Raw genomic sequence first — 19,962 nt, 5'->3', positions numbered from 1 at the left:
CTGTAATCCGCGCTTTGACCCGTGATCAGGATCGGCCAGTTTACTACTGGGTGGAATGCGTAGTCGAAACAAGGCCGGAATGGGGGCATCATGAAAGCTATACTATACGGAGTAGATCGATAAGATGCGGAAAAAATATTCAGAGCTGGTCGCAATGCATTGTCTCAGATTATCAATGGTACCGAGTAAGCATGCGCGATTCATCCTCGAGGAACAAAGGCGGGTGTTGATAAACAGTGTTGCATGGTTATTCTGTGAGATGGGCCGTCTGCAGCTATCCGAAAAACAAAACATGGCCAGATCGAGTCGTTGCCAATTGGAGAACAGGATCCTTCTGCCACCTGTTCCTCCAGCAGGCCAACGGCTTTGGCTGCTTTCGTGGCCACTTGAGCGTTAGCGCTGATCCTGCATCTGCGCTCGCAACTGCTGTTGTTGCCGCCTTCCTTCAACTTCTCTCCCATCCCACTTTGTTTTCCTCTCTCTCCGTGTGTTCATCCGCCCCCATCTCTTCTCCACCTTCCCCCTCATTATTCCTTCTTAGATATCTATCCCTAGCATATCATTATTGCTATCCTTACGATAGAAAACTGACTCCTTGTCCGTGCTGACGCCGCTCAAAACAAGCGCTGAGACACGACTCAGTGCCAATCCTATGCCACAACGAACATGAACGCTTCTTTATCCGTTACGTGCCAGATCCTGTCGATTACACAATAGTCGCGGTGGGCAGAAGTCGGGTTACGGTCTGCTCCATTGGACCGTATCGCGAGGTCAACGCTGGACAAATCAATTCGCTTGCTACATCCCAATACTGTGAAGAATGGACGGCGAAGGTCCGCCGCCTCCGCCGCCTCCCCATGGCGAGAAGCCAAACACCACACACGGCGAGTACCGAAAGGCATCAGATCTACCCCAAGGAAATTACGATATCTTCATAATACCTCCACATTCTGCGGGCTCTGGATTCCTTTACCTCCCATCGTTACAATGCCAGCGAAATAGCTTTATCGCCGGCGCTGCCTGCGCGCTGGTGGCGGTCTATGTATGGATGACCTTGGCTCCGGTGGTGAAGCTATGGTATGCGACGACCGTGGCCAGCGGCGGAGGGACTGGCATTGCTATCCTCGCTGTTGGCGTTGTAGGGCTGGGAGGATGGGCATTCGGCAACTATCAAGCGGGCACCGGTGGAACCCCTCGACCAGGACCTGGATTTGGGTCCAACTGGTCTGGACCTGGTGGACCGGGTGCATCGGGTGCGAATGGTGCAGCGGGTGGCGGAGCAAACTACTCAAGAGGAGGAACCTTCGGGGGTCGAGCTGGAGGATCACATCAACAGGGTAATTACAGCGGAAACTTCGCTGGTGGGCCCCCACCAGACAACCAGTATTCGGGGAATCAGTATAGGGCTAATGATGAGCCGCCACCGCAGACTACTCCTGGTCCAAATCCGAACACCACCAAACCTGATCCTGGTCCACCCCCAGGTCCCAATCCGGGTGGCACTGGTACCAAGCCGACGGATTCTGGCCCTCAGAGCGAAAGTAAACCACAAACTGCGGAAGACTGGGAGAAGGCTCGGGAGGAAACAAGACGGAAGGAGGATCTACGACGAAAGATGGAAGAGTTTAAGAGAAAACGGGAAGCAGAAGCGCGAGAGAAAGAGAGACAGCGAGAAAGAGAGAAAATGGAAAAAGAGCTGCGTGAGCGCAGAGAACAATTGGAGAGAGAAATGGCGGCCGCGAGAGAAGCAGCTGCCAGGGAAGCGAAGATGCAAGCAGAAAAGGAAGCAGCGGAGCATCGCGCACGGTTGGAGCGTGAGGCTGCCGAAGCAAAAGCCAAGGCTGAGAAAATCGCTGCCGAAGCTCGCAAAAGAGAAGTAGAGGCTCGAATGCGAGCTGCACGAGAGGCAGCAGAAGCAAGAGCCAAGCAGAGAAAGGAGGAAGCCGAGGCAAAAGCGAAGAAGGAAAAGGAGGAGGCGGAAGCAAAGGCCAAGAGAGAACAGGAAGAAGCAGAAGCAAAGGCCAAGGCGGAGAAGGAGGCCGCAGAGAAGGAAGCGGCTGCGAAGGCTGCTGCAAAGAAGGAAGCTGATGCTAAATTTGCGGCCCTCAAGGAGGCTGCTGCAAAGAAATATGCGGAGAAGAAGGCTCGCGATGCACAGGAAGCGGCCGCGAGAGAAGCTGCAGCGACAGCCTCCAAGGTATCCAGTGCATCGGCACCACCACCCCGGACTCCTTCACCAAAGAAACCGACAGCGCCTCCGTCAAAGGCTAGCGCACCTGCGGCAGAGGAAGATGCATACTCATTTCGCCCCTACGATCGACCTCGGCGACCATACGGTGCCTCTCAAGGATCCGTATACTCAGAATCGTCTTACGCACCATCGCAGTCGACGGCGCGCACAACACCACCGCCATCTACCAGAGGTGTTTATGAGACCAAGGATCCGGATAAAATTGTCATCAGGGGTGTGTACGCCTTCAACCAAGCATTCCTGCGCACTCCCGTTGCCCAACTTGTCTCAGGTCAGAACATGGTGACAGATGGTCTCGTCCTCCGCATCACAACAGAAGGTCTGTTTATTGACGACGACGTTCGTGGCGTCCCGCAGAGAGAATGGGACGTCAAAGCATGGACAATGAAACTAGTCGAAGTGTGGTGCCCACAAGTTGGGCCTCCAAAGGCAAAAGACAAGAAAGCAAACCAGTCGTTCTTCGGCCGCAGTACCAACGACGCACCATCATCAGAGGAGTCCGACGCATACCTGGCCAACTTCCTCAAAGTATGCAAGAATACCTGCCGCCTCGCATCGCCAGGCTTCAAAGGAAGCAACACGAACAACAAAGAAAGCCATCTCTACGGCGGACTTCATGTTCTCCGCGCCACGATCCGCGATCAAGAGGGCCGTCGATACGTCTTTGTCCTTCAAGAAACGGAGGGCTGGAAGGTGGCCCTCGGACTGCAGCGGCTCCGCAAAGGTAGCCAGGTCCGAGCCCTAGGCGTATGCGGGATGGCTCTTGCAGAGACAAGGACCATCCTTTCTGGCCTTGGATACTGATTTCTTCTTACTATCATTTCCTTCTCTTATGACATGTTGACGCTCGATAATAATGATTTGGTATTTCTTGCCTTGCTATTACAACCCAGCCGATTGACACATCTCTTGATATTTTCACATGAATTTGCATGTATATATCCCCTCCTGTACCTATTTTGCCTTTATATAATCGTGTATATCCCCAACCGTAAGAAACAAACTATATTTGGGGACCGCATAGAAGATTTATATAGAAACTCATATCTCATGTACTGGTCGGTTCGTTGAATTGCGTATTGTAATCCATCTAAGTAACCATCATAATGATTCATATTCATATTCATCCATATGACAATCATCAACCGCATTCCCAACCTATTCTTCAATAGATTAAAAACGAAAAAGAGGAAGACCCAGGTATATAACAAACGCCGAAAACGAGCCCTCAGCCCATCCGATTTCGGACGGATGGGGGTGGGGAAAAACAAAAACCAGTTCTTCAAGTTCTTGCTTGTCCGGATCCAAGACCTGACCGCGACAACTCGAGATAAGAAAAGTAAGAAGACAGATATGAAAGGAAAGGAAAGAAAGAGAAGACAGTCTATCTGGATCATGCAAGCAAGCAAGTAGCGCCGGTATATAGCAAGCAAGGTAAGACAAGACAAGACAAGACAAGCAAGCATGATATTGGCGAACGGATGAAGATGGATAGGTAGTCGAGAGATGACAGGACACCGTGGGATGCAGATGCGGATGCGGATGCAGAGAAAAGAAGTTCGTTGTGGCTAGGCTAGGGATCATCCCTTGCCCGGTCTCATGTATGAATGCATGCTTTGCTTTTTTCGACTTGACTTTTGTGTAGAGGTGGATATACCCAGTGTGGCGTCGTTTCAATTCGTTCATCGAGCATCGCTTCGTGTGACATGACTGAGACATGGCAGTGTGATCGAGGGATATGGAAGGATAATCATGGCGAGGATGCGGATAGGTCAGTCCAGATCTGAACGACGCTCGTGAGGCTAGGCCGGGACGGATGACTTAGAACGGGAATCCGCCGGGGAATCCGCGTGCCTGACCGCCGCCGAACGGGTTGCCGCCGCCGGCAGAGGCGAAACCACCACCGCCACCGCCGTTCATCATATTGAAGAGGACGCTGGGGTCGATGTTAATGTGGGTGCCTCCCATTCCGCCCATACCTCCCATACCACCCATGCCACCGAAGCCACCGCCGCCGCCGAACATGTCGGCGGGGTCCATCAGGTCATCACCGTTGTCGTAAGCGGCGCGCTTCCTGTAATAGTATATTAGTACTGTGGAATTTAAGATTTGGGTAAAGGAAACACATACTGAGGATCAATGAGAGTCTCGTAAGCCTCGCCGATCTCCTTGAACTTCTCATCACCGGCCTCACCCTCACGGTTCTTGTCCGGATGGTACTTAATGGCCAGCTTGCGGTACGCCTTCTTGAGTTCGGTTTCCGACGCGTCCTTAGAAACCCCAAGAATCTTGTAGTAGTCTTTCCGTTGCGCCTTCTTAAGCTCAAATTCGGCACGGCGAATTTCCTCCCGGATACCCTTCTCGCCAGGGTTAGCCTCAGCAACGGCCTTGTAGTCTGAGACAGCCTCCTGCCAGTTCCCGGCACCACCGTGGGCCTTGGCGCGCATCTTCTGCGCTTTGAGGTAAGTGGGGTCAAGCCGCAGAGCCTCCGTGCAGTCATTGATCGCCGCGTCGTAGTCCTTCAGGTTGATGTACGCCTGAGCACGGTTCTGAAGAATCTTGGCGTTCATGTCCTTGTTCGTCTCGTCTACGCTGAGCGCTTCTGTGTATAGTTCGATCGCCTTGTTGTAGTCCTTGGCCTTGAAAGCATTGTTACCGTCTTCCTTTGTGCGGGTAAGCTTCTGGAGCATGCGAAGAAGCTTGATGGCCGGCTTCATATCAGGGTCCAATCCGATACAGATCTTGAGAGACTTGAGCGCCTGTTCAGTCTCGCCCAGGCCGTAGTAGGCCCGCGCGCGAATCAAAAGCGCATCAGGGTCCTGGTTGTTTTCTCGGAGCATGTCAATGGCAATGTCCTGGGCCTTCCCGAAGGAGTTGCCTGTCGCCATCTTCAATTGCGCCTCTGCCGTCAACAGCTTCCAAGCACGAGGTTCCTTTACGCCATGCCCAAGGAGTTGCCGAGCCTGATCAATGCAGAACACCACCATCGACACACCACGGTTCTCGGCCAGAGTCTCCTTCGCCTGGTTAAGGAAGCGGAGCATCTTCTCTGCGTTCTGTCGGTCTGCCGCTGAAGCGGGGGGTTGCATCCGGTCGAGAACCTCCAGGGCCTCGGCCGGGCGACCCAGCGCAGTCAGAGTGCGGCTTAACCTATGCAGAATCTTGTTGTTGCCGGGGTCCAACTCGTCCGCTCGTTCCGCATCCTCAAGGGCGTCCAGGTACTTATGGGCGGCCAAGTTCGCCGCAGCGCGGTTTGATCGGTAGATGGAGTTGTTGGGGTTTAATTCAATTGCTGCTGGTGGTTAACGTCCCGATTCTGCAACAGGCGGGGTATGACTCAGAACCAACCCTTTGTGAACTCTTCAATAGCGCGGTTGTAGTTTCCGTCTTTGAAAAACTTGTTGCCCGCCAACTTGAACGAGTCGGCCTCGTCTGTGTTACCAGTGGACCGATGCGGTGGCGGGGTCGGACTCTGCTCGTGAGTTTGCTCGCCGTTGGTCTGGGGGGCTTCGGACGAGGTCAGACGGGGATCATTGCTGTCAATGTCCATAGAGCTGCGGGGATCGGCGGCGGCGGCGGCCATGGCTGACAGGCGACGAAGCTCGTCGGGCGGAAGATTGAGCGGGTGAGAGTCGGGGTCGTGAGAGCGCCGATGAGAATTACGCGGGCGCGCGGTGAAAGCAGAGCCGGAGGTGAAGGAGGAGGAGCGAGAGTGGGATTTGGAGGGGGACGAAGCAGATTTCGAGGGGGGCTTGGAGGAGGAAGTAGAAGAGGAGGAGGAAGACTTCTGCTTCTGGGTATTGGGAGTAGAGTGAGAGCGAGAGAAGCCGAAGAAACTCTTAGAATGGACCATTTTCAACGGGGGGAGGGACGCCGCTGATTGGCTGGCGGCGATCGAAGATGAACGAAGGCGGTGGAATTTATCTCGCTCGATCCAGATATCTACAAGTAACTCAACAAAGGGAGAGAAGAGGAAGAAGAAGAGAAGGGACAGGGACAGGGACAGGAACAGGAACAGGAACAGGAACAAAGAGCACGCAGATATCTAAAAGCAGGCCCGCTTCTCTGAGCTGTCAGAGAAACTCATCGAACTCCGATAGTTGTCCGGCCGGCGTCGTTGACAGGACAAGAATTCTGGAGGCTGGCGCTTAGCGTGTGTGCTCTCACCAACTGCACGAGCACGCCCATACGCACTTCCGCTCGTGCCTATCATCCTGGACACCTGCAGAAGCGTGCCTCATATCTGCCGAATGAGCTTCTTTCCTTGTGCGCCTGATTTGTGGGCAGTGGACTCTTCAGCATAAGGTTGGCTGGCTGGACGCTGAAAGACGTTGCAAACCCCAGCGGTTCGGATTGTTCGCTGGTGGAGTATAAGACAAGGTGCATCAATGGGCCTTTGTCTTGTTCTTAGGTATATTTGCTTTTGGATATTATAACACATTGGTGTTAAATGAGATTATGAGGCTGTGTTCGTCCTGAAACATTGTAGCACGGCATATATACCCCGATTCCGAGTCCGAGTCCGATGTTTTATATATTGTGTACCCAAGATGTCAGACCAACACAGAAATTGAAGACAAATGATGAATCACACCCAATAATTGGTGCAATCGAGGTATCTTAATCTAAACCTGTACGCCAACACCGAGAGTAAAACCAAATATCCTCTCCATACGCTCGCTAATATAAACAAAAATCGTACATTGTGTACGTAGTATATGCCTCAGGCATCTAGACCAGATGAGGTCATTCCCATAAAACCCAACCTCCAAAGATCAATCGCACTCATTGCCATTCCTGCTGAATGTGCGTGGCGATTCGGCCGGACGCAGATCCTGATCTCGGTGGTGGCAAGCTCGGAAGTGCCTGGGCTAGCCAGACTTCCCGGACCACGGCTCGTATTGACTTGATGCGGCGGAGAGCGGGTTCATTTTCTTTCGCAAATGTCCAAGCAATGGGCCTCTCAATATCCCACACCCTGGCTTTCAGTGCAGGGCTTCATGTAACTCTTCGTCCGATGGCCGCCCACCGAGATCCTCGATGAGGCAATTCCTCAGGACGTACTCTCGTAACAGCGGGTAATATAGGCCCTAAGGGTTGGTCGAAGACATGCTGCTCATAAGGAGGAGGGAGATCGTCAAGATCGGTATCCGTCAGAAAATCAGCCGAAGAGTATCGGTTCATGTGTCGGGAACGAGATAACGAGGACGTTCCTCCACTTGGCCCTGGGTTAGACGACGAAGACCGGGGTCGTTCATGCAGCGCAGGTGTAGGGCTCGTTGTCCGCGCTGTCACAATCCATATCTGCTCGCTTTCCACCCAAACCAGCTGGTGGGGAGTTGATACGCTGTTCGAATGAGGTCGCGAAGACCGCGGTGTTGGCGATAGGGTAGTTGTAGTAGTAAAGTGGGAGACTCCTCGGGATAACTCAGGGTTAAGGGTCTGGTTCGGAGGCGTACGGAACCTTCTTTCGGTAACGTTGGGATGCATGCTTTGCCAGAATTCATTGGACGACGTATTCGAGTACTTGTTGCGGGGGGGAATGGCGCTGGTGGAGGCGGGCCGCGGGGGAAGGTCCCAGCTATTGTTCGGTCCCAGCGGGCTCACAGGACTGAATGTGGTATCGAACCGAATCTGAGGGATATTGGCGGCGCTTTGAGCGGGATTGGAGAACCTGGCGTCCGCAATTGGAGGGCCTTCTAGCGAGGAGAGATCCATTGTTGCGGTACATGCGAGAGGAGAAGGCGAAAGGACAAAGGCCAGCAAGAGAGAGCAGAGACCACCTCTGTTATGGGTATGAAGACGCGAACCAAGCGGAGTAGCTTGTTTGAATGGAACCGGGCACCAGACGAGTACGAGAACGAACCAAGAATATAGACAGGAATACGATCACGAGTGGATCGCCACACGAAGTGTATCACTTGATCCGATCGTCTTTAGAAAAATAAAGATGGAGAACTCCTAGCTTATCCCGTAAGGCGTGACAAGGGTTCATATTTATCGAAGGGTGCCTGACTTCCGAGGCGGTGCTGCGGTCTTTGAGCATGAGGCCAACAAAGGAGCGATGGAGCACACCCCATACAACAGCCGCCAGACGCTGCGCCGCCCTATCCGGGGCCGAATTCCATGATCGATTGGGAGACAATGGGCCAAGGAACCCTCGGAGATTTGATGTTGGTTTCGGGGAACGCGCGACTGGGGCCCTTCGGAATTGAGAGTCAACACATCGCCCGTGAACAGCGGACAAGTACCCCGTACCGTAGCATGAGAAGGCGAAGCGAAGTGGTGACACTGGGAAAGTTGCCCCGCTGGATACACTTGGCCCCCGAATCCTTTGATCTGGGTCGGAAGCCGGAAGATTATCAACTGCAATTCCATTATTGTCGTCTTTGTTGCCATCGTATGCATATCATAGGGCAGAGGATCCGTTAGACAGAAAGCTGGTCCACAAGGCCAATAGCATGCAGCTCGATCGAAGCATCAAGCGCCGAGTCTGGATTGTGCGCATGCGAGGTGGTGTTTGGACAAAGAGGGGACCAGAGACCGCAGCAACACTGCCACCGCTACCTCTGCCTTGACTTCTTTGTCAGCGCAACCGCGCCATGTTGCTGTTTCTGGTTAATTTCTGTCGCATAAGAGGATCAGACTTATCATCTCTCCCTGCTCATGATTTGAGATTATTGTATGACGTCGCCGAGATCCATGAAAAAACATAAAGACCCTGTAACCCAGGTTCCCGGATGCAGTAATCGATAGCGAGACAATGGCGGTGATATATATAGGCCTGACGGGCCCCCAAGCTCCATAAAAAGGTTCTTTCATGAACTCATCTGCGAACGATCGTTGGGCAACTCCGACAAACACGAAAAACAAGCCTTTCCTGCTAACCAGACAAAGTGAAAACGGCCGAAGCTTCGACTACTGGGGATAGGGTAGCAATTTAAGCTTGGGCGCAGGGGCATGAATAAATCCTCAGCTGAAAACAGCCAGGTCTTCAGTAAGGGAAGTTGTGGGAGGATAACTGAGATGAATCGCTGATTGTAAGCGCAAGGATTATCAGATAAGCAAGTGCCTTTGCTTCTACATGGTCGGAAGCCGAGGAAAAGTCTACAAATGTCTCTAAATTCAACAAATCAGTTCAATGAATTATGATTAAGATTACCTATAGTATTACTTCGAAGAATTGACCCGATGTGAAGGACGTTCATGGTTTACATTAAGTCGTATCCAGCCACCAAGACTGAGCTTCACAAACTCCGAAGCAATCCGGCAAGCCAAAGAGAAGATCAAGAAATCAAAGAGATAGTAATATAAGACTGAAGAATCAGATTACTCTCCCCAAACCACAACTAGAAAAATTTGAACGACGCCCCGGACTCTGCACCCCCATGCATCACCAGCCACGGAAAACCATGACCGCTCGATTCACGAGTCACCCAGGGCTAGACTATTGACATGAAGTGAAGGGAATCTAAGCCAGGAAGAAAGCAGCGACGGCAGCGGCACCAGCGAAGCCGAAGGAGTTGGTGACAGCGCTAGCGGCACCGGTGAAGGTGGGGGGAGAAGGAGAGGGACTGTTATACGTTAAAATGCGGCTCGCAACAGAATATGGGGTAGGGAACTCACGTAGAGCTGCCGCCGGCCTCAACGGGGGAGGTGCCAGTGGGGACAGCGGGGATGACAGGCTTGGAGGTGGTAGCGGCACCGGTGGGGGTGACGGTGACGGTAGAGTAGGTAACGGTGGGAATGCAGGTGGTCACAGCGATGACGGAGGTAGAGGGCTGCTCGGGCTGCTCAGGAGCGGGCTGCGAAGGAACAGCAGGCTGCTCAGGGACGCTGGGGGTCTCAGCAGGGGGAACAACGCTGCTGGAGGCCTCGACGGGGGATTCGCCAGTGGGAACAGCAGGAGTCTCAGACTCGGAAGCAGTCTCAGTGGGGACAGAGGCGGTCTCAGTGCCGGTAGGGACAACGGTGGTCTCGACAGGGACGGGAGTGGTGGTGGTGCGTCCGGGGCAGTCGGTGACGGTGGGAGCGCAGGAGGTGATGGTGACCTCCTCGGTCTGGTAGATAGTCTCGATGTCACCACCGGGGAGAGCAACGGTCAGACCGGCGAAGAGAGCAACAGCAGCAGCGGAGAAACGCATAGTGATTGATTTGGGTCGTTCAACGAAAAAACCGTCAAGGTAGTTGTTGTGGAGGTGGGGTTGTAAAGAATGTGGTTAGTTGGTTGTAAAAAGACTGGACGACCGAAGTCAAGTGGTTGTGATTGCTTCAAGCAGGGACGAAGTCTGGACTTGGGGAAGAAAGAAGGATAGAAACGAACGAGAGGACAGGGGAGCCGGGGGCCTTTGTATCGTGTGGGAGATTAAGCCTGGGAGATCCTTCCAGGGACAGCAATCGGCAAAGGGGAGCCCGGGTGGGGAGCAGGTCACAGCGGTGTGCCCCTGAATAAACGAGGCCGTCGCAGCTGGTTGGCTGTTGCTCCATGACTACCGGGCTGCTAGGCGACTAGTCGCCTATGAGAGTGTTAGTCGCGCTTTGTTGTCTCTCTCCTATTCCCACGAACCAGACAATCCCGTGTTGATCGTGTCTATCAGTTCCTTCCTTGGGGTGCTGAATGCCGTTTGGAGCGGGTATTCAACCATGACGAATTCACCTGAGATGGCTCTGTATTCCCTCTGCCTTATCTTTCTTTCGTAGGTTGGTACACGACGACTGTATCGTGAGCATGCTGTTACAGATTCTGATTTGTTCAGCCTTACTCCATGTTCCGAACCTGACCGTCTCATCTCAGGAGAGAAGCGTTGTGCGTGCGGGCTTGGCGTGTGTTTCATCGCTGTAACTTGGCCAATCACCTTGCTTGGCCTGGATGTTGAAACTCCGTTCCTGACGCCATTGATTACTCCCGCCCCCACAGCAGTCCACTCTTGATTTTGCCATCTTCCTGTCTGGCCAATCGCACCGAGACAGCCACTTGCCTCCGCTTTCCCCTGGCTCTGTGCTGCCATTTTTATCACATCTGAATGGGGGCACCACAACAATTGAATCTTCCCTTGCAAGATTATCACAGCGCAAGAGGTTAGACACCACGCAGGACTGACTAAACAGGTAATTCGTGATTCGGAATGACCGCCGAAGCACCGTCATGTCCGTTGGAGGAGCCCACACGGAAGAGGGTTTGCAACGGGGCAGCAGAAACATGGAGCCCAGGCCATGTTCCAGGTTGACCCCCGCTTCAACCGCTGCAGTGAAGTTTTGAATCAAGGCATCAGTGTGAGCAATATTGAAACCGAATTCAAAACAGTAAAAGGTCCTGCGTATGCAGCGAACTGCGGCCCTCGGTATCAGGAGTTATTCTCTCAGTTTCGACCGTCGAATCCTATACAGAGGGCACACCGCGGACACGGAGTGACAATGACTCGAGTTGAGCGTAAATGAACAATAATGAGGTTTCATATTTTAGGCTGCCATCGAGCTTGGCGATTGGTCAGACAGGCCTTGGTGCGCTTCTTTCCTATATTGATTGCTTAATTAAAGCTTAGTGGAAAAGTCGTGCTGGGTCGCTGCTACGGAGTATGCCGACTATCATTAGATTACTCCGTATTCGAGTTCCTGCTGCACGCTGGAGGTGATAGGCCAGCATAGGCCATCGCGGCTACTATCTTCTGAGTCGGGACGACCTCGGAGCCCGAAGGCTTCACCGAATTTTCGTCTAGCTGCTGAGTTTGGACTTTGGATGTCATCTATTCATTCTTGGCAGACGCCCCTGGCGGCGCGCCATAAAAGTAAGGAACGATCTGGGCCATGAAGTCGACCCCAACGGGTGGTACCTCGTTACGCGAATCAAGGCTGAGGGCTCATGGTTCATGAAGACCGCATATGTTCGCGATAAACGAAGGAAGAATGTCCAAGCTCCACCGATCATCAGGGGAGCGGTTCGCAACTTCACTCTGATCGAATTGCGCTGTGGCTAGGGAGCTAAAGTGAGAATGCCGTCAACTCTGCGAAGTGTCAGGAATAGACAAGGGTGTGGCAGTGAGTGGCTTGTAAGTTGTTATTCTTAGTAACCGTCAATATATCGCCAACTCTTAAGTGCCATCGTGGAGTCCAGATCCGAGGACTCGCGAGAACCACGAGTCGAGTCCATGCTCGCATGTCAATCAGGGGTTGATGGCTTGCAGTTAGGATTCTGAAGAGGAAGGTTCAAAGGGTTCTGTTCGACTCCTGAGCACTGATCACCCCTAGGTTGGGAAGTTGGTTTCTGCCGTTATCTCGTCGTCTATTCTGAGGACCATAACAAATTCTAGTGTGGTTGCTGGATGGCGACGGCCTGAATCCCATGATTTTTTTCTCATGGTGCCACTACTCTACCGAGGTGCTTGCTCAACTTCAAGACCAGAGGTCACGTGGAAGACTACTCGTCAGAGCCGATTGACAACGACTGATCGGATCGTGTGGAGATCAGCGCAGGAGGATCGTCCTTCGCCGCGCGTCTACTCCTGCAGTTCTATGCCCAATTGCTCACGAGTTCCGAATAATCAGCAAGCAGCGAGCACGAGCTATGGAATCGAAGGCCAAGATGTAGAGGGCACAGTGAAGTATCTGGCAGAGGATGTGCGGCGAGGTTATAGCAAGTCGCGTGATCTTCAGGTACGAATAATTCGGAGCCAGAATGGGCCCTGCTCGATCATTCAGCGCCGCAGTTGATATTCTTCATTGGGGGACGAGATCGGGAGAGTGAGGCTGGCCATCATCATCGATGACGGTATCCCTGCGCGATGATGGAGTGCCGACTGCCGGTATCCGTGTCTCAGATGTCAACTAGCGATGGTTATTGACCTGGGTAGACTCCGTAATGATATCACCTGTTGTTGTAGTTCGCAGGAGTGACTAGTGAGGAGTAGGACAAAGGCACAGACCGATCAGCTGGAGCCAGGGAATGCTTGGCCTCACAAGGCTGACCATCGCAGTCCAGGTGCCTCGTGCTCGATCCAGTATTATCACTCCAGGATTACTATTGTTAGGCCACTTAGACTACTTTCCCTGCAATGACTGCCTTCAACAAGGTACGCTGCAAATAGAGCCTGCGGGTTATTCATGTATCTATTATTATTCCTGACTACTCCATAGCTGTTTACTCTATACTAATTTTGACGTGTTTGATCACCGTCGTGCTGGAGATTGAGGCGCAGTCAGTGGGGGGAAAGAGAGTAAAGCCACAATTGCGACTCCAGCAGTGAAACAAGTTCCTCTGAGCTCTGGCTTGGTGTCTCAGCTTTGCTGTCATAAATTGTCAAGCGCGAGCTGTCAAGAGATGATTTAATGTCAGAGTTTTGATGGATGCCTAGCGCCTACTAAAGACCGACCAGAGAGGCCTCAGGAATTGACCAAGAGTCATCCTCTTCACTACAACAACTAAAGTCTACAAATACGATCGACAGATCTCAATTAAGCGCCCAGCTGAGCCAGTTGGTCGTCTTGCATATTATTCCATACGGCCTGCAGCCAACGTGGACGCCGAATTAACCGCCTGACTGAACGGCCCCCGACCCTCGTCCTCGCCTCACCTCTCGCCCTCCTCGTCTCTTCCTCTCCCTCTCTGGGCTCTCTCCGATCGTTTCTTCCATCGATCGCTTCGACGGTCTCTCGCCGTCGTCGCTGCCGTCATTTGCTTACTTTGTGCTATCATATAAATCTTTCTCTTCGGTCATTCGCTCCCGGGGATTTGTTACCTTCTTTGATCCCTCTCTTGTTGGCCTGACCCTTGTCGTTTCACTTCCGATCCCCTCCTCTCGCCCCTCATCCTTATCTGGACTGTTCGCATTTTGTCTCGTGCTTTGTGCATAATAAGCCTTTACCTTGCCCTGCGTCCTTCACCGACCCCTCGCTGCCAGCAACCGCTGTCTGGCGCCACGCTTCTTTGATCCGACTCCTCCCCGCTCCGCTTCCCTTCCCAAGCCAATCCTCAGCTCCAGCGAACAAACCGCCGATCTGGCTACCATCACGGATCCAAACGAGTTGTTCTTGCCCGGTGAGAGGCAAAACAGTCTCGCAATGTCATCCTCGCCAGTTCCCCTCCTCAAGGCTCCGGTCCCGGGCAATCGCGGGAACTCGAATAGCCCCCGGCCCCCCAAGCTTACACTGGGCATTCCGCCCTCCGCTACAAGTCGTCCTGTCGCCGGCAATGGCGTCCCTATCGCTTCAGATGCGCCCCAGCCTCAACGTCCCTCTGGCCGCCCCGCTCCTCCCCAGCTACGCCTCGCAACTCCCATGGGCAGCACCCAAGACGTTCCACCCCAGAGAAGCGTTCGACCTATGCCCCCACCGTTGGCGACGACGGGACTGAACGATTCAAATGGTCATTCGCGGTCAAGCAGCTCTACTCACCTGGATGGAAAAGGCAGTGGCCCTGCATCCGCTTCGTCGTCGAATTATTCCAACCTGTCATTCGCTATGGGAGGTCTTCGACAACCACACGGTGGAACGCCAGACCCTTCATCGGCGATCAGTTCTGTATATTCCGATCGCGAGGGTGGCGTGCAGATGGAACGGGAGAACAGCGTCAACAGCATGATCCCTGACTTGGACAAGCTAAGCCTGGAGAAGGGTCGGGCTTTAGATGTTGAGGACTTGGATGACCAAGCATGGTTGGCTGCTAGCGAGCAGAAGAAAATCGTTGAATTAGGCAGTTTGGGTGAAGGAGCAGGAGGAGCAGTTACACGATGCAAACTGAAGGAGGGGAAGACCGTATTTGCCTTGAAGGTGAGTTGCGAAATGGCTTTCAATGGCGGCTGGGCTGACTTGCGTTTTAAAAGATCATCACGACAGATCCGAACCCCGATGTGAAAAAGCAAATCATTCGAGAGCTCAATTTTAACAAAGATTGCGCCTCAGAGCACATTTGCCGATACTACGGTGCATTTATGGATAAATCAACTGGGACTATTTCCATCGCGATGGAGTTCTGCGAAGGTGGCAGTCTGGACAGTATCTACAAGGAAGTCAAGAAACTTGGTGGACGAACAGGGGAGAAGGTGCTTGGCAAAGTAGCGGAAGGAGTCTTAAACGGATTGACATATCTCCATGGCAGAAAGATCATCCATCGAGGTTCGTTCACTTCATCCAGCCAACACTACGTCGCTAATAATGTGCAGATATCAAGCCTTCCAATATCCTCCTTTGCCGGAACGGCCAGGTGAAACTCTGTGACTTCGGTGTTAGCGGAGAGTTCGGTACTAAAGGGGACGCGAATACGTTTATCGGCACTTCATATTACATGGCCCCAGAGAGAATTACTGGACAATCATACACCATCACGTCAGATGTCTGGTCCCTTGGTGTCACGTTGCTGGAAGTTGCGCAACATCGCTTCCCGTTCCCTGCCGATGGAACTGAGATGCAACCTCGTGCTGGGTTGATTGATCTGCTGACATATATCGTGCGACAGCCGATTCCCAAGCTAAAAGACGAACCCCAGAACGGGATCAAGTGGTCCAACAACTTCAAGTACTTTATCGAATGCTGGTACGTTCGCACCCTTTACACTGACCCTCAACACTGCTGATTATGGTTATCATTAGCCTTGAGAAAGAACCCCCACGAAGAGCAACACCATGGCGGATGCTGGAACATCCCTGGGTACTGGACATGAAGAATAAAAAAGTGAATATGGCAAACTTCGTGAAGCAGGTGTGGGGCTGGAACGAATGAATCCCTACACCGTCGGCTTTGAACTTCTATAATACCAATCCCTCTTACATATAACGGTCTTTTGACGCAACGGTCCTCTAACGCTTTACAAGTGGCTGGTCCCTGATTGACCCGGATGTCAAAAAGCATACGATCTTATTTGTGACTACGACGCTCCCTTTGTCTCTGCACGTTCTTGATCTACGGAGTCGGAATTCATTCATCATTTGCCGCATGACTGTCTGTCTTTCATTGATATCACTCGCATCAGCGTTCGTCCGGCTTTTCTATCTCGGTTTGCTTACCATTTCATTTCGTCTATCGCTGTTCGTTTAGCTACTGTTTCACTTATATCTATCGTTGCCTAGCCTGGATCAACTGCACTTGCAGTGCCGTGGTATCGCTTTTTTTCTCTGTCTAGCCTACCTACACAGCTCGACAGCCCTTTGGCTTTTTGTTTTCTCCTCGGTATGGGTTAATGGATGGACTTCATTTCTACGAGTTTAGTGACCCGAGGTTGGTAGCTACTTATTTACCAACCCATGCGTCAATCCTCCGGGCACATATATATTGGCACCTGCATATAAGCATGTGATGTGATTCAAGAGATTGAAGAGAGATTTTATTTGAAGAAAGAGTATATTCAATATGATTTTGTGGCTTTGGCAGAAACATATTTCTTGACTTTCTGCCTCTTTTTCAAGCTCACAGTGAGTACGGTAATGGGGTGGTAAAGATAATGAGGATTATACACATCTATGCATTAACATGAATTCATAACTTCATTTCCTGGTAACAATTACACAGTAACCTCGTATGTACTGGACAATCAATAAGAAACAACCTCGACCAATATTTCGAGAGCACCAACCACCAAAAACAAACGCTAAAGATACAACCAACGCTGAATGATCTACGTGCCTACTGCCTATTATTCATATTAACCGGCTGCGCGCCCAGAACCCAGCCTATGCCGCTCGCCAGACCACCCGTAACCATATTACTAACAACATCCCGCTTGCGCACTCTCTCCGCATGATTGTCATCGTTGCCGTTCGGATTCTCGTCATCGTCTTCGGAAGCGCGATCGACGAGAGACATTGAAGACGAAGCAGACACCGACGCAGACGCCGATAACGGGAAGGTAGCATTGACGTTCTTGTGCAGCGCCCTTGCAGCGCCGCGTGCAACCTCAAAGAGACCCATTGGTGCCTCGCCCGAGTCAAGACGGTTGTGGTTAGCGGCGCGGGCGGCGCGTCGGGCGTGCTGCTGTTTCGTTTCGAAGACGTCCTGTTCGGTGTCTGGTTGGTTGAAGCCGCCGGGGAGGAGGGTAGTTGCTGCTGTTCGATCGCCCTTTGTGTCCCAGGCGTCTTCTTCCTCGTTTTCGCGCGCGCGGAGGAGAGAGAGTTCTTCGTCTGCGCGGCGCCAGGCGCCGAGGATCTCGGGGAGTGGATCGGGGGTTGGTGCGAGGATGAGCGAGAGGGAGAGGAGTTCCATGCGTTGGGAGAGGTGGATGATTTGAGTGTGTAAGGTTGGCGGGGTGGATGACGGAGAGTGCGTGGGGCGGTAGCGGCCCGCGTTGTAGACGGCGCGCCAGGTGATGTCGTCTTTTAAGACGGGAGAAGTGGTAAGGGAGGACGTGGCGGAGGAGTTTTGTGGGGTGAGGCGGGTGAGGATATAGGAATAGGCGGTGCCGAAGTCGTCTGATGATAGGGCGGATGAGATGGCGAGAGACATGATGCGGCGTTCGGCCGTGATGAGGGCGTCTTCATGGGAGAGGGCCGGGCGGCGTGTATAATGGGAGTGAGAGTCGGTGTCATCGGCCGGGCGTGGGGGGTAGCCGGCTAAGACTAGGTTTCGCCCGATGAAGAGGAGGTCGTCAAGTTTAGTATAGCTTCTGGGGTTTTGATCGAGGACCTTCTCGATCAGGGAGAGGGGGTCTGGGTGGACGCGGATGCTGACAGGTTGGAAAGGAACACCGTGCTGCAGCGTTAGAGAATAAAAGGATAGAGCGTGGGTTGCGGAGATTAGGGCCTGGATATGCTTCAAGGAGGTAGATTCCGGGAAGTGAGGCTGGAAAGCTTGTAGGCTGTGCGGGATCTTGTTAATTATCCAGTAAACTTGATTTGGGTGTGATGAAAACTTACACCTCGTATGCTTTTTGCATCTTGCCCCGTGATCTATTACCGTTGCTCGCGTTGTCATACGCTGCGAATATGGATTCTTTTACTGCTTCCTCTACCAGGGTTGTGTTGAGAGCAGAACCAAACTTGACATAGATATCGACAGCAAGCTCGTACTCTGGAATCATTAGCGCTGCATAAAGGGTAGATATATTGCTGGGGACTGTACCTTTGACCTCTAGCAAGACCTTCAAAATCTCTGCTTCTACCGTATCCAGTGGAACCCTGTAGAAGAGACCGTGGCAGCTCGAGCCGGTTGACGCCGTCCTTTCCTTCTCTGACTTCCAATCCCTCAACCATAATAGCTTCTGACGGACTGTTCTCCAGTCTCTTCCGGATTTCGAGTGGGAAATGGATGTCATCATACTGCGCAACTCGAACAGTTGCATGTCTTCGTTGCTATGAAGGCAGATACTTGTCGCTGTCCTACACGAAATGGGATGTCCCAACTCTTTAAGAACGCGCAGTGAATGAAGAAGGCCACCGAGGAACGTGATTGAGGATGGCGAGGGATAAGTTAGCGGATTTATAGGGGTAAGGAGAGCGTTTTGGAATAGCGTGGCCCTCGAGGCGGACTGGATTGGGTTGGCATCGAATTCAACTGAGGGGAGAACTGCAATATCGGATGCGATAGATAGTGACCCTTCCAAGCCTAATAGGCTGGCAACCCGCTCAAGCACACGGATCGATCCATCCAGGGACACTTCTTGACTCTGATAAATAACAGCTAGGCCTGCCTGTCCATATCGAGACCGTAGCTGCTTTGATTGATCGCCTGATAATCTCTCCTCTTCGCCAACGTATCCCCCTAGATCAACATCTTCCGGGCCATCCCAGTTGATAAAGGCACTGACTACTACTTCCGGGTCCGTAGAGCTGCGAGATAATAGCCACTCGTTCACATACTCCCACCCAGATGTTCCATCATCTTCATCAACATTGATTTGCGACAGAGGAATTGAGTTTCGACGCGCTGTCTGACTGAAACGTTGTCGCCTAGGCCGGTTACTGCCGTACATCCATGGTCCAACCAGTCCACGCAGGTTCTTGATCAAGTCCGTATCATTCTTCCGTGTCCCAGTCATGGAAAGAAGGATGTTTGTTGCAGTCTGGTCATCCAACGAGCTTAGTGTTTCCACGGAGCATGATTTGCCTTGGTTAGGGTAGTATTCGTAATTCAATCGGAGAAGCGGCAGGAGACAAGAGACGAGCCATGTCCGTAGGATGGAGGATTGCTGGTAGAACGGCAGGAGAAGGTCGAGGATGAGCGGTTGAAGAGAGGTTTCTGAGTCGATACGGTGGGCTCGGTGTATCAAGAAAATGGTCAACAAATCCGTTGGGTCTTGACTGTCCTCGTCCCCAGGATATTTCAACGGTAACAAGCGGAGCTTCCGTACACGTTTCCTTGCGGCAGCTTCAGAGAGACCGTTGATCGGGGATACGTCAACATCATTACTGTCCGAGCGAGATGTTGACCCGTCCACTATAGTTTGGAGTACAGCGACGTAGCTATTTGGCTCCGCGCTCTCAGGAAGAAATGTGAGAATGATACGCAGCAGTCGCTCTGCTGTCAAAGTGGCCGGAAACCGGGCCTGTAATTGCGGGAGGAAGGAGGGATTGCCCGTAGCACAGAGATGGATCGCTAAGAGAATGGCGTGCGCCCCGGAGAGCGAGGTAGAGTCAGCCATTGCATCGCAGTCGGCAAGCTGGACTATGAAGGCGAGGTGTTGCTGGCAGTGGACGTATTGGTGATGGCAACGGAGTGCACGTGCCAAGCTGGGCAGCCGGGAAGTGACTAAATGCGCAGAACCTCATCGCATCCGCTCCTCCACCCTCTCC

General features: G+C 52.5%; 10 protein-coding genes across 10 annotated transcripts; 2 read left to right on the top strand and 8 right to left on the bottom strand.

Annotated features, from left to right (window-relative positions):
- Window positions 1–714: 714 nt before the first annotated feature.
- On the top strand, window positions 715–3,135 carry BDW74DRAFT_9136 (uncharacterized protein). Its single transcript, XM_073734066.1, has one exon. The coding sequence runs from the start codon at window positions 821–823 to the stop codon at window positions 3,053–3,055; it is 2,235 nt and encodes a 744-aa protein (XP_073590246.1). The 5' UTR covers window positions 715–820; the 3' UTR covers window positions 3,056–3,135.
- A 105-nt stretch (window positions 3,136–3,240) lies between these two features.
- Window positions 3,241–4,325, bottom strand: BDW74DRAFT_9152 (uncharacterized protein). Its single transcript, XM_073734068.1, has one exon. It carries the CDS (start codon window positions 3,968–3,970, stop codon window positions 3,425–3,427), a length of 546 nt encoding a protein of 181 aa, XP_073590245.1. The 5' UTR covers window positions 3,971–4,325; the 3' UTR covers window positions 3,241–3,424.
- Window positions 3,895–6,225, bottom strand: BDW74DRAFT_9143 (DnaJ and TPR domain protein). The gene is made up of 3 exons (XM_073734067.1): window positions 5,600–6,225; window positions 4,382–5,543; window positions 3,895–4,325 (listed from the first exon to the last, which is right to left on the bottom strand). The coding sequence occupies exons 1-3, from the start codon at window positions 6,102–6,104 to the stop codon at window positions 4,073–4,075; spliced, it is 1,920 nt and encodes a 639-aa protein (XP_073590244.1). The 5' UTR covers window positions 6,105–6,225; the 3' UTR covers window positions 3,895–4,072.
- Window positions 6,226–7,205: 980 nt separating this feature from the next.
- BDW74DRAFT_9130 (uncharacterized protein) lies at window positions 7,206–8,108 on the bottom strand. Its single transcript, XM_073734065.1, has one exon. It carries the CDS (start codon window positions 7,967–7,969, stop codon window positions 7,250–7,252), a length of 720 nt encoding a protein of 239 aa, XP_073590243.1. The 5' UTR covers window positions 7,970–8,108; the 3' UTR covers window positions 7,206–7,249.
- On the bottom strand, window positions 8,109–8,747 carry BDW74DRAFT_9129 (uncharacterized protein). Its single transcript, XM_073734064.1, has one exon. The coding sequence runs from the start codon at window positions 8,657–8,659 to the stop codon at window positions 8,249–8,251; it is 411 nt and encodes a 136-aa protein (XP_073590242.1). The 5' UTR covers window positions 8,660–8,747; the 3' UTR covers window positions 8,109–8,248.
- A 7-nt stretch (window positions 8,748–8,754) lies between these two features.
- Window positions 8,755–9,415, bottom strand: BDW74DRAFT_143051 (uncharacterized protein). The gene has a single exon (XM_073722816.1). It carries the CDS (start codon window positions 9,071–9,073, stop codon window positions 8,870–8,872), a length of 204 nt encoding a protein of 67 aa, XP_073590241.1. The 5' UTR covers window positions 9,074–9,415; the 3' UTR covers window positions 8,755–8,869.
- On the bottom strand, window positions 9,385–10,506 carry BDW74DRAFT_143050 (GPI anchored serine-rich protein). The gene is made up of 2 exons (XM_073722815.1): window positions 9,878–10,506; window positions 9,385–9,825 (listed from the first exon to the last, which is right to left on the bottom strand). Exons 1-2 carry the CDS (start codon window positions 10,393–10,395, stop codon window positions 9,723–9,725), a joined length of 621 nt encoding a protein of 206 aa, XP_073590240.1. The 5' UTR covers window positions 10,396–10,506; the 3' UTR covers window positions 9,385–9,722.
- A 93-nt stretch (window positions 10,507–10,599) lies between these two features.
- BDW74DRAFT_9116 (uncharacterized protein) lies at window positions 10,600–11,362 on the bottom strand. Its single transcript, XM_073734055.1, has one exon. The coding sequence runs from the start codon at window positions 11,257–11,259 to the stop codon at window positions 10,804–10,806; it is 456 nt and encodes a 151-aa protein (XP_073590239.1). The 5' UTR covers window positions 11,260–11,362; the 3' UTR covers window positions 10,600–10,803.
- Window positions 11,363–14,305: 2,943 nt separating this feature from the next.
- On the top strand, window positions 14,306–15,961 carry BDW74DRAFT_172973 (uncharacterized protein; the record flags this gene model as incomplete). Its single annotated transcript, XM_073727707.1, has 4 exons — window positions 14,306–15,013; window positions 15,067–15,358; window positions 15,406–15,775; window positions 15,832–15,961. The coding sequence occupies 4 exons, from the start codon at window positions 14,306–14,308 to the stop codon at window positions 15,959–15,961; spliced, it is 1,500 nt and encodes a 499-aa protein (XP_073590238.1).
- Window positions 15,962–16,725: 764 nt separating this feature from the next.
- BDW74DRAFT_9085 (secretory pathway Sec39 family protein) lies at window positions 16,726–19,839 on the bottom strand. Its single transcript, XM_073734048.1, has 3 exons — window positions 18,293–19,839; window positions 18,088–18,241; window positions 16,726–18,029 (listed from the first exon to the last, which is right to left on the bottom strand). The coding sequence occupies exons 1-3, from the start codon at window positions 19,809–19,811 to the stop codon at window positions 16,862–16,864; spliced, it is 2,841 nt and encodes a 946-aa protein (XP_073590237.1). The 5' UTR covers window positions 19,812–19,839; the 3' UTR covers window positions 16,726–16,861.
- Between the last annotated feature and the right edge of the window lie 123 nt (window positions 19,840–19,962).

This window comes from Aspergillus multicolor (assembly GCF_047715735.1).
Source record: "Aspergillus multicolor strain CBS 133.54 unplaced genomic scaffold BDW74scaffold_1, whole genome shotgun sequence".
Taxonomy (NCBI): Eukaryota; Fungi; Ascomycota; class Eurotiomycetes; order Eurotiales; family Aspergillaceae; genus Aspergillus; species Aspergillus multicolor.
The sequence above is the reverse complement of the archived record's forward strand: the minus strand, read 5'-3'. Positions and strand labels throughout refer to the sequence as shown.

Excerpts from the sequence above, each read along its gene's own strand:
- BDW74DRAFT_9116 (XM_073734055.1), bottom strand. The coding sequence starts at position 11,259 with ATGGCAGCACAGAGCCAGGGGAAAGCGGAGGCAAGTGGCTGTCTCGGT.
- BDW74DRAFT_9129 (XM_073734064.1), bottom strand. The coding sequence starts at position 8,659 with ATGCATACGATGGCAACAAAGACGACAATAATGGAATTGCAGTTGATA.
- BDW74DRAFT_9143 (XM_073734067.1), bottom strand. The coding sequence starts at position 6,104 with ATGGTCCATTCTAAGAGTTTCTTCGGCTTCTCTCGCTCTCACTCTACT. Across the intron at positions 5,544-5,599 it reads TATTGAAGAGTTCACAAAGG|CAATTGAATTAAACCCCAAC; the intron begins GTTGGTTCTGAG and ends AACCACCAGCAG. Across the intron at positions 4,326-4,381 it reads GAGACTCTCATTGATCCTCA|GAAGCGCGCCGCTTACGACA; the intron begins GTATGTGTTTCC and ends ATACTATTACAG.
- BDW74DRAFT_9152 (XM_073734068.1), bottom strand. The coding sequence starts at position 3,970 with ATGTCTCAGTCATGTCACACGAAGCGATGCTCGATGAACGAATTGAAA.
- BDW74DRAFT_9085 (XM_073734048.1), bottom strand. The coding sequence starts at position 19,811 with ATGGCTGACTCTACCTCGCTCTCCGGGGCGCACGCCATTCTCTTAGCG. Across the intron at positions 18,242-18,292 it reads GGTCTTGCTAGAGGTCAAAG|AGTACGAGCTTGCTGTCGAT; the intron begins GTACAGTCCCCA and ends TAATGATTCCAG. Across the intron at positions 18,030-18,087 it reads ATGCAAAAAGCATACGAGGT|CCTACAAGCTTTCCAGCCTC; the intron begins GTAAGTTTTCAT and ends GATCCCGCACAG.
- BDW74DRAFT_143051 (XM_073722816.1), bottom strand. The coding sequence starts at position 9,073 with ATGAAAGAACCTTTTTATGGAGCTTGGGGGCCCGTCAGGCCTATATAT.
- BDW74DRAFT_9130 (XM_073734065.1), bottom strand. The coding sequence starts at position 7,969 with ATGGATCTCTCCTCGCTAGAAGGCCCTCCAATTGCGGACGCCAGGTTC.
- BDW74DRAFT_143050 (XM_073722815.1), bottom strand. The coding sequence starts at position 10,395 with ATGCGTTTCTCCGCTGCTGCTGTTGCTCTCTTCGCCGGTCTGACCGTT. Across the intron at positions 9,826-9,877 it reads GAGGCCGGCGGCAGCTCTAC|TCCCTCTCCTTCTCCCCCCA; the intron begins GTGAGTTCCCTA and ends AACGTATAACAG.
- BDW74DRAFT_9136 (XM_073734066.1), top strand. The coding sequence starts at position 821 with ATGGACGGCGAAGGTCCGCCGCCTCCGCCGCCTCCCCATGGCGAGAAG.